At 28.0% G+C, this 10,939-nt stretch overlaps 1 protein-coding gene across 6 annotated transcripts in view; it reads left to right on the top strand.

Moving 5' to 3' along the window:
• LOC107454607 (gem-associated protein 8) overlaps positions 1-5,773 on the top strand; it is a 22,093-nt gene extending 16,320 nt beyond the window's left edge. For all 6 annotated transcript variants that reach the window (XM_016071851.3, XM_071182086.1, XM_016071849.4 and 3 more), the window contains exons 4-5: positions 1,346-1,459; positions 4,364-5,773. In XM_016071851.3, coding sequence (XP_015927337.2) covers positions 1,346-1,459; positions 4,364-4,572 — 323 coding nt within the window. In that variant the 3' untranslated portion in view covers positions 4,573-5,773. The remainder of the gene's footprint in view (positions 1-1,345; positions 1,460-4,363) is intronic.
• Positions 5,774-10,939: the final 5,166 nt, after the last annotated feature.

The raw sequence follows: 10,939 nt of genomic DNA, 5'->3' as shown, positions 1-10,939 counted from the left end.
TTTTTTTTTCTTAAGCGTTGTAGCTATATAATTTCAAACATCCTCAAGAGCTATAACACATCTGCAGCAGAACTGGATATGAAGACAAAATTGCTGGACAGGAACACTTTAATTGTCCACTAATCTTCAGATTTCCTGCCATGTTTTAAAAAACTTTATTTGTGAAAACCTTCAGCGTGGCGGACAGCTGGCCGCCTTAGGCGGCTAGTATCTAATAATTTAATTTGATCCTCAACAATTTTTACATTTTCCCTCTTATACTATTTTATGTAGAATATATTTAAAAAAGTAATTCTGACACATTATCAAAACAAAAGAAAAATTCATGTTTTCTAAAAGAAAATAGTTAAATTCATGCTGAGAGACAATCTCTGAGCATAAATTTTTTTTTGAAAAAAAAAAAGAAATAAATAAAAAGTAAACTAAAAAGAAAAAAATAGTTGATAATCAACTGGAAAGCTTTTTTCTATACTTTAAACTGAAAATTATGAGAAAATGAGCATTTAAAAGTGCAATTTTAAGAAAAAGATATTTATTTAAAAAATAATTTTAAAATTTAAAATCACCTAACAAATTCATTAGTATAGTACCCCCTGAAAAAAAGAGAAACTTATAAAAAATTAACCAGTTGAGAATAATGAAAAGTGAATATTTGTAATACTAATCAGAATTAAACCTTTAAACGCAGATTATTTTACAAGTGTGTAATTATTACTTAAAGTAAGTTATTTATTTTAAATGGAATATGAGTAAAAAGGTAGTTTTTTCAAGGGATGGTATTTTTTTTTCTTTCCATAAAGGTCAAAGAGATTGCATTTATAGGGATCAAAGGGCAGATAAGATGAGCTGCTCTTCTAAAAATGCTTAATTAGAACACTAGACAGAAACGTAACTTAGTATGTTTTGTAACTTAAATGAAACATCATTTAGTATGGTTATGTTTTTTGTAGACTTTATACTTGGCATCTCTTTCATTTGTAAATATTTTTTTCAGGTCAAATAATAAATGTGTCTACAGAAAAAAGTAAATTTATAAATATTTATTCATTTAAATTATGCTGCATATAATTTCATTATAGTTTCATGGTTTGAAAAGATCAATAATTTAAATTTATAAAGACTTAAATTTTTTGAAATGCGTGATTAATGATTTTACTCAAGAAAGTTTCAGGATTTTTGAGTTGGGCTCACAATCACCCCTGGATACAGGCTAATACAAACCCTTTCTTTGACTCTGAATTTAATGCTTATCATATAAAATTGTTTGAACTGACTAATTAGTTCTTCCCTGCTTAGTTTTAACATTGCATAGAAAATTAATAATTTTGTCTTTATTAATTTATAGAGTCATTATCAGAGAAGAGTGATAATGATGAAGACAATGAAGAAGAGGATTTTGAAATGATAGATACAGTTGTTGAGGAATTTGAATATGTTCAATTGGATAGATTTGGAAACAGTAAGCTATTCTGACATTTATTTAATATTTTTTCTTATTATTAAATCTAAAATCTGTTCGAAGAACAATTTCCTCCATATTCATAATTTTCTATGTTTAATCTTAATCTTTTGTTATTAGTATACTTATGAGAGGTGTTGAATTTTGTTTGTTTAATCAACATAAATAATCTTAAACGTAAATAAAATTTTAAAAATTGAGAGTCAAACCCCAATTTTAAGCTTCTTTAACTTTTTATTATTAAAGAAATGGTTTTTTATTGAAAATGTGCATGGAAAGAAAGTTTTTGGCATGCTCATTTTCTCTCTTGTGTTAAATATATCTTTAAGACATACTTATGTAGTAGAACTAAAAAGTTCACATTGAACTAAAAGCAAAAAATAATCATAAAACTTATACTCTTCAGTAGTTTAGGGCAAAAATGCAAAAGTTACCTTTCAACCTGTTGAAGCCCTTTTAACAGTGTCCACTTTTTTTTCCTTTCAAACATTTAAAGTTTAAAGCGAATGAAAAACTTATTATTAATATTGTAGAACATTTCTTTTAAAGCATTTCTCAAAATCAAATAAACATTCTAAGGTTCATTTTTAGAATGAAGAAAAATTATAAGAAACTAGACTGAAATAAAAGTAATTTCCAGAATGTTAGACTAGTAAATACACAAGTGGGCGACTTTTGTGCTAAAATACAAACTAAGGTAAACAACGTTTAAGATCACAAAAATATTTATAAATGCAAACAGCTGTTTCGGATGCTCAAAGGGCAACCTTCATCAGTGCAACAAAAAAAAAAGTTTTTTGTTGCACTGATGAAGTTTCTCTTTTAGAGTTTAAATTATTCCAATGGGTTGATAACTACACCGAAGATATATTCTCGTTTTCTTAAATTAAAGAAAACTACTCAAATAACCAAGCATAAGGGGTAAGTAATAACAAAAAAAGGATATATTTAACATGAAGTATACATGACAATGGCTATTATAGTTACAACTATTACTTAAAAATGTAAATGTCTTGTTTCACAAGAATCTTTCGACAGTGCCATCTATCGGTGGTTCAAGTATTTCTAGAGATGTATTTAAGACATAAATATTGCTACCTGATTTTTTTGGCTCTTTGCTAGATGATTCAATAACCATATCATAGGAATTGAAATGCTGTTTCCAAAGATTCCACTTAACTGACATTCCATCTTCGGAAATATTTAATTCACGTGCAAAACTTGAAGCACTAGAGTTGCTGGTCATGATTCTAACACCATGTAATAATATTTATTTACTATTCTATTACTTGATATAATAATTAAATACTAATAATGTTAAAACAAAATATTTTCATAATGGCCAAAGATGAACTGAACTTTGATTTCCTCTGACACCATATAATATCCTACTTTCCAGTGATCCCACTTCTGACACCATGTAATATTATTTGTTAACTGTAATGACACTTGTAATAATTCTTAATTACTAAGTATGTTAAAACATAAACATCTTTATTGAACTGGACAAACTGAGAGTATGTTTACCTGGTGTCGCAAAACACAATAAGATAAAGTGATGTTCTGGATGTCATATGACAGTTACGCACTGATGCTCATGCACCATTTTAGCCAAACACTCATAATTATTTATCTTAAATATCTTTGTGTGCTTTGGGGCAATCACTATGAAATCACTATGTTTTATGCCTATATCTTCAGAGATTAAGAATGGTATCTCCATTTTAAGTAATCATAATTTTTTTAAGCAGGGTGTGTAGCGTTTTTGAAAAGTGCTTAAAGGTGCTTCTTGCGATTTTTGTTTTTAAGTCCTTAAAGATGTTTTTTTCATTGGATAGTTTTAAAAAGTGCTTAGTTTTCCCTCTTCCAAATAGGGATTTTTTTTTCGTTTCCATGTTGATTTTAGCCATGAATTATGCAAAAAGACATTGTTTACATTGTAAGAACAGCTTCAAATTTCAGTCTTATTCATACAAACTAGTTTTGGAAAAGAGGAGTTAAAATGGAAGTGAATGAAAACTGATTTTACGTATAAAGTATAAGATGATTAAGTATTTTTTATAAGATAATTGTTTTTGTAAATGTATTTTCAATAGTTAGGCAAATTAAGAATTTGGATAAATTGCAATATGTACATTTTAATTTATAAATATTTAATACTTTCTAGACCAAAATTTGGTTTTTTAACAGCAATTTTCAAAACTAAAAGAGTTTTATGTTGAAATAATTCAAGAACATAATTGATGGAACACTTGTAATTTTTATTATATGTTAATTTAAAATTACTTCATATTTATGATAGCTAATGATTATCCTTATTCCAAATTTTGAAGTGTTTAAAAATATTTTTTGAGTGCTTATTTTTTGTTGAAAAATTTGGCTAGGCACTCTGTAGAAAAATTTTTCAGTGTACTTTAAAGTAGTCAAACACAACAAAACCAATTTGTTTTAACAAAAATACTTAATTTTTTAAAAAAATATTAAACAGATATGTAGCAACATTAAAAAATTAAGCTATTAAACTGTAGAAAATCTTTAAAAAAGTCTTGTGAATTTTATTAATACATTTTTTGTTAGTCTTTTATCATTTCTGTTTTTTAAACTATTTGACTTTACATATGTATTTAGCTTAGTAAGCAATTCTAATGTTGTGCAGTGGGAATTAATTTAAAGTACTAACATCATTTCTTATTATTTAAATTTATATATTTGACTTTGTGAGACATATTCATATGTAAATTTGCTTATTGTAATTTTATTCCAATTAATCAGGCAAATGTCAACATTCAAATTATTTGAGAAATAGAATTTAATAATATACATTTTTATTAGCTAAAAATATGTATTTTTACTTTCTATTTTATTGTTATTTTTCTTTGTAATGTTGAATTTCCTTTTTTCTAGTGTCAGAGAGTCGAAAAGGCAGGAAAGGCCGTCCCCGAGCTGAGGAAGATATGAAGCTGGAAAAAGAAATGAGGGAATATCTTTATGGTGAGAAAGCCGATACAATAGCTGGCTTGGAAACTGCTATGAGTCTTGATTTCAACAGACTTTGTGATTTACATCAACCTCATCTGTGGCCTGTTTTACCTGTTCGTCTTTCTAAAGCTTAGTTGTTGTAGTTTTTCTGCTATTTTAACTTCTGTTCATTTAAAGTTACATTAAAAGAAAACTTTTAATCCTTCATCTCATTCTTATTATCAATTAGTTAATTGCTGAATATTTTCATGATAAATGTTTGCCTCAACCTTTTTGTTTTCAAGCTAAAATGTTTCTATCTTTATAATAAATTTATTAAAGAATTACATTGCTATGATTGCTTTTATTTTTTTACTCTCATCTTTTTAATTTTACACTTAGTTCATTTTAGCCTGTTAACTTGTTTCTTCTTCTTATTATTATTATGAGTCCATTATCTGTTTCTTATCTCAGTTTTTATTGTTGTCTCCAAAAAAAGTTAAAGCCAAATGTTATACAGAGTTTAGAAGGACACTACTACACATTTTTGTGCGTTATTATAGATTATTTGAAACTTCATGTGCTCTTAAGTTCTTCATAGTTTATTTTCAGGACTAACTTGTATTAAGGAAGAACTTATATTAAGGAAGAACTTATATTAAGAATGAATGTATATCAACTCTTAAATGGGATATTTTATAGCTTGACTTTAAAATATTATTAAAAAACTTTCAATTGTCAGAATTTTTCAAACTTATTTAATTAAAAAAATGTTTAAAATGCTCATTTAATGCTGAGAAAAAGGCTGATTTGTCACAAGCTTTTCAATACTTGCTTTTTGGCTCAATTTGGTTTTATAGGATTTTTATTAATAAAAATTAAGTAAAAGTTTTACAGCAAGATCAAACAAACAAATCAAACTTCAAACAAATGTTTTCCTCCATAATTTTAACTTCCTTTGTTCTATAATTGTTACAGCAGCTTGATAAAATAAATTCCCTTTCTTCATTTTTCGAAAACAAAATAATTTAAATTTATATCTTGTTGAAATAAAAATTTGTATCAACATAAAAATAAAAACCAAATTTTTGCAGGTTATAAGAAATTAAGATTTCTACCAAGTTTTACATGTAGTTAAATTTTGTCGTAGTTAACAAAGTGTATAAATTAATTTTCATTTATCTTTTTCAACTTTTATGACTTAATAAATATTTAGAAATTATATGACTTAATGACTGCCTCGGTTATAAACTGCAGTAGTTTATCTGCATGCAATTGTTACCTTGTACTTTAAATTTTTATGTATATTCATTAAAGGATCTTACTGTTGGAATAAAAGGTTGGAAATATTTTTCATGAATGAATCTTATTTTATTGTATTAATATTAAACAAATATTTGATTTTGTCACTGACCCCTTCCTTAATAGGTGCACTTGAGTTAATTTGTGCATGCTAAACAGGACAAATTGTGTATTTTATGCTGCTGTAGGGCATAAAATGCATCATATGATATACATCATCAATCAATACGTCAAATGATTGGTTTCTTATTTTGAAAGCTAAGAGCTGCGGTGGCTAATGGGATAGATGCTTGCCCCTAATAAAGTGACCCAGATTCAAATCCCAGCATTGGTTGGTCGATATGAATCCTGTTTCCAGCTCGCACGGACCTCAGTGCTAGAGGGATCATCATGGGTTAGTATTCTTTTGTCATCCATCTAATCGTGTGAGATTTTCCTCTCCATGTGATCCAGGTTAGTTCCTTCAAAATATCCTCCACCTTGGCTAGTTAGTCCTTACGTCTGATCCTATAGCATTGGGAAGGAGTTCCTTTATCTTCTGTATTCGGTTAAAAATTTCAAGGCTATAGATTTGGACATTTATAGTCGTAAACTCAGAAATGGGTAAGCAGTTCAATGTGGTTATAATATAAAAGCTAAGTAAAAAATTTATTTAATGATCTTTAATATCCGCATAGGATTGTAAGCTATAAAATTTATTTATTCAAAGAAAAAAATTACTCTTAATCAAAATTAAAATTTTGATTGATTTTTAATTTTTTTTTTCTTTTCTAAAACAAAGTTTTAAAATGTGTTACCTTAAATGAAAAAAAAAATTTTTTTTAAAGGTTTAAAAAATAAAAAGAGTTTATAGGGTTAAAAAAAAAGTTAAAAGGGTTTGTTAAAGGGTTAAAAAATAAAAGTTGGAAAATTAAACAAAAGCAAGGTAATATGAATGCAAATGGCATTTTTGCTTTTTTCATTGTGCTTTTACATGGTCCCCAGAAGGAAAAAGAACCAGAGGGAGTTCCAAATTTACTTTTCAGCATATGATTTTAAAGATCTTAAGGATTTCTTAATGGGAATAGACTAGGTCTTCACAATTATTCTCATTGCTTTATTTTTATTCTCCTTTCAGAGAAAAAGAAAAATTGTAATAAATAAAATCCAAAATTTTTTCTTTATCTGTTAAGAGATATAAAATAAGAATCTCTGCTCTTTTGATTCATGCACTTTAACAATTGTTCTGAAAGAAATTTAAAATATTACAGTACTTAGAGCACACACTTTACAGGAAATATTGACTGAGCAACGAAACAATATATTTTATTTAATGATTTTTAGTCACAGCCTTTTGACATCTATTATCTTTTTTCTTTTAAATTTTATAATCCTTTGTTCTCTTGAGAGAAGGCATTTTTACAAGTGTGTGTTTACAACAATTCTTCTTCAGTCTTGATTTTAAACTAGAGTTCTATTTTAAATATTTGTGTGAAGTGTTTTTGGTAAGTTAATTTAGTTTAAAATTTTGCATTTTCATTCAATAAATGTTCTTTATATATTTATTGACTGAATAGTTATAATTCCGTTTTTTTTATTATTTTCCAAAAATGAAAATATTAAGATTCAGGTGTCTTTATATCTTATTTTAAGAGTCGCATTTTAAAAGAAATCTATTTTTTCCCAACAGATAATCATTGTTTGTTCTTACTTTTTTTTTCTCTTTACTTACTTTTTATATGGAAATTTTTTTCTGGTAATTAATGGGTAAACTATTTGAAACAAATTAGTGTTCTTAATCATACAGTTTTTTTTAAAAAAATTATCAATAAATCATTAAAATAAAAGAAATTTTTGTTTGTTTAAGAAAAGAATAGTAATTTTTAAAAATAAAAAATTTACAATTTAATTAATAAAATTTTTTTAATTGATTTATTAATTATTATTTGTTTCTAAATAATTTTTATGTATTATTTAGAAACAAACAAACTGCATTTGAAAGATATAGTGATAAAAATATTCTGTTTTCCTGTATTAGGTGCCTTTTCTATGATCTAATTAGTTAAGTAATTTAGGATTCAACTATAATTTTAGACAATACTTTATTAGGCAATACTTTTAACCTATTTAAGTGACAATGCAACATTTAATTATTCTTGATTTAGGTGTCTTTATATCTTCTTTTAAGAGTCATAATTTAAAGGAAATCTATTTCTTCCCAACAGATCATTGTTTGTTCTTAATTATTTTTTACTTTTTAAGTGGATAGTGAACTTTTTTTTTTGGTAATTAATACGTAAACTATTTTAAACGAATTAGTATTCTTAATCATACAGTTTTTTTTAATTGTCATTAAAAGAAAGGAAGTTTTTGCATGTTCTAAAATAGAATTTTAATTTTTAAAAATGAAAAATTAACAATTGTGATTTTTTAATTAATTTATTAATTACTGTCTGTTTCTAAAAATATTCATGAATTATTTAGAAACAAACAAACTGCATTTAAAAGACAGAGCTAAAAATATTCTGTTGTCATCTATTAAGTGCCTTTTTATTTTGCTTAATTAGTTAATTAATTAAAGATCCAACAATAATTTTATCACAAGGCAGAATACTTGGAACATCAAAAATACAACATTTTATCCTCTTTTAATATAAAAAAAAAGTTGATGTTTCAGAAAATTTTCACCGAGCATGCTTCTCATTGTCATAACTCAAAAACTATTGGAAATAAAATAAAATTTAGGGAATATTATTATGCAATGCTTGAAGCTACCTGGTTTAAAATGCATAAATCTATTTAAATTCATTTTTATAAAAGCTAATTGCTTCATTTTTTTTGCAAATGATATTAATTAATTATAAAATATACACAGGGTTCCCACTGTCTGGAATTTTTTTTAAAGAGGAAGCAAAAGTGTGATAACTGTTGAGATTTTAAGCTACCAATAAATTTTTAATTTAAAGTGAATATAATTGACGTGAAATGCAATTTGTGAAAAAAAGTGGTAGGGCATTTAAAGTAGAGTAATCTGATATTTCGTAGTATTGACTACATCTTTAGTTTAAAAATTTAGTTGCAGCCAATTTGTTTAAAAATTAGTTAACTAGTAAATAAAAATATCAATATTAGTAAAATGGGGAGAACACAGATTCTTTTTTTCCCTCTTCCATTCTGAAGTTCTGAAAATGAAACAAGTCAGCTTTTTCTTTTTGAGAAAAGTTCCTGAGAACGATGGTCCTCAATAGATTAAGTGAATATACATAATGCTTTCAAGATGATTTACCTTCAAAGAATCTTTGTCAAGAATTAAGTGAAACATGTATTTAAATTAAGAGTTACAACTTTAATTTTTAAATGAGAGAAAACAATATTAAATGTTTGACCAATCTTTATAAAAGTCAGTTACAGAAAAAATATTAATTTTAAAGCCTAGCTTATTTTAGGAGGAAGATGTTTTCTAGTTCCTTACGAAAAACGAACACACAGAATTCGTATCGACCACCAAATCACAATTTTTTATTTTATCACCGTCGTTCAACTAACAATCCAGTTTGCGGCTACCAATTGTAATTTTGAATCTGATTCAGAAGACAAGGAGGAAATCCTGGATCAAGTAGTGGGAGAAATTTGCCATCGTAGAAGACTAACTCGCATTTGCTTTACATGGAGAGAAATTTCCATGGTCAAGATGAGTACAAGGGATCTCTAACCTGTAAACCGTCTTCCTTTAAAGGATATTTTGAGTTAGCACTGTGGTTTGTGTGGAATCCGTATCAACCAGCCATGGCTGGGATTCATACCTGGGTCACCTCATTGGAAGGTAGGTGCTCTAATCCCTGAGCCCAGTGGCGTACACAGAATTTTTTCANGGGTGTTTAAACCCCTAAACCCCTCCCTTGAGTACGCCACTGCCTGAGCCACCAAGGTTTTCAAATCACTATTTTTATATGTAACCAGTGTTGAACTGTTTACCCAATTCAGAGTTACTAATGTTGAACTCCGTAGCCTTGTAATTTTTGAGCCCTACCCAGAAGACAATGAAACTCCTGGATCAAGCATTGGGAAAAACTAGCCATCGTGGAGAACTGTTTGATGGAATTAAACAGCATTTGTGTTACATAAAGAGGAAAACTTCCCACAGTTATCCTGACAGCAAGGGGACTCTAACCCATCATTCGTCTACCACTGGGGATATTTTACGCTAGCATTGTGGTTGGTGCTAGCCGGGTTAAAAATTTAATGGGATTCGAACCTGGTTCACCTCAGTGGGAGGAGAACGCTCTATTCCCTGAACCACCGCGGCTTCACAAATCACTGTATTTTTACAATCGTTGTTGAACAGCCGACTCAATTTTGAGTTAACGACTACTGATGTTCAATTCGGTAGCCTTGTAATTTTGAACCCAATCTGGAATATATGGGAACCCTTGGATTAAGTATTGGGTGAAGAAATTCGTCTTCGTGGAGGACTATTTTTATGGAACTAGCCCACGTTTGTATAACATGGAGAGGAAAACCTCCCACGGTTAGACCGATGGGAACGGGACTCTTACCCATGATCCGTCTGAGAATATTCTACGTCAGGACTGTGATCTAAAAGAGCCATCGCTGGGATTCGATCCCGGTTGGTTCGCCTCATTGGAAAGTGAACTCTATTTCCTGAGCCACCATAGCACCTCTATTTTGGAAGGTGGGGCTAAAAACAAGACTGATTTAATTATCCTAATAAATTTGAAGGTTGAATTTATTAAATACCTCCCAACTCTGCTCTGCTTGTTCGGGTAATAAACATTCAAAACTTTTTTTATGTGATAGTTTTATTGAGACATTATTATATAACGTTCGGATCAAAAATTATGACAAGCGTAAACTTAAAAATCGCCATTTTAAGTTTATTGTACAATATTATTTTATTTATGCATTCCCCCATTTTTTTGTTAATCATAACGTTTAAAATATGAATTCAACTCATTAAAAAATTGGGAAAAGACGGCGAAGAAATGGAAAAACAGTCAACCTAATGCGAAAAAAGAACTATTTTGCATACTTTTTGATCTTATCATTGGATCTTCACATATCATGACACAATCTTAAAGATTCACCGAGGTGACCTCAAATATGATAATTATATGATCAGTGCATAAATATTATAATATAATATTTTAAGTTACGAAAATAGGCATCAAAACATACCTTCTCTGAATAAACATACCTTTTTTTTCGATAGAGTTGAATTCT

Source organism: Parasteatoda tepidariorum, chromosome 6, assembly GCF_043381705.1.
Source record: "Parasteatoda tepidariorum isolate YZ-2023 chromosome 6, CAS_Ptep_4.0, whole genome shotgun sequence".
NCBI classification, from domain to species: domain Eukaryota; kingdom Metazoa; phylum Arthropoda; class Arachnida; order Araneae; family Theridiidae; genus Parasteatoda; species Parasteatoda tepidariorum.
This window is presented reverse-complemented; position numbering and strand designations above follow the sequence as displayed.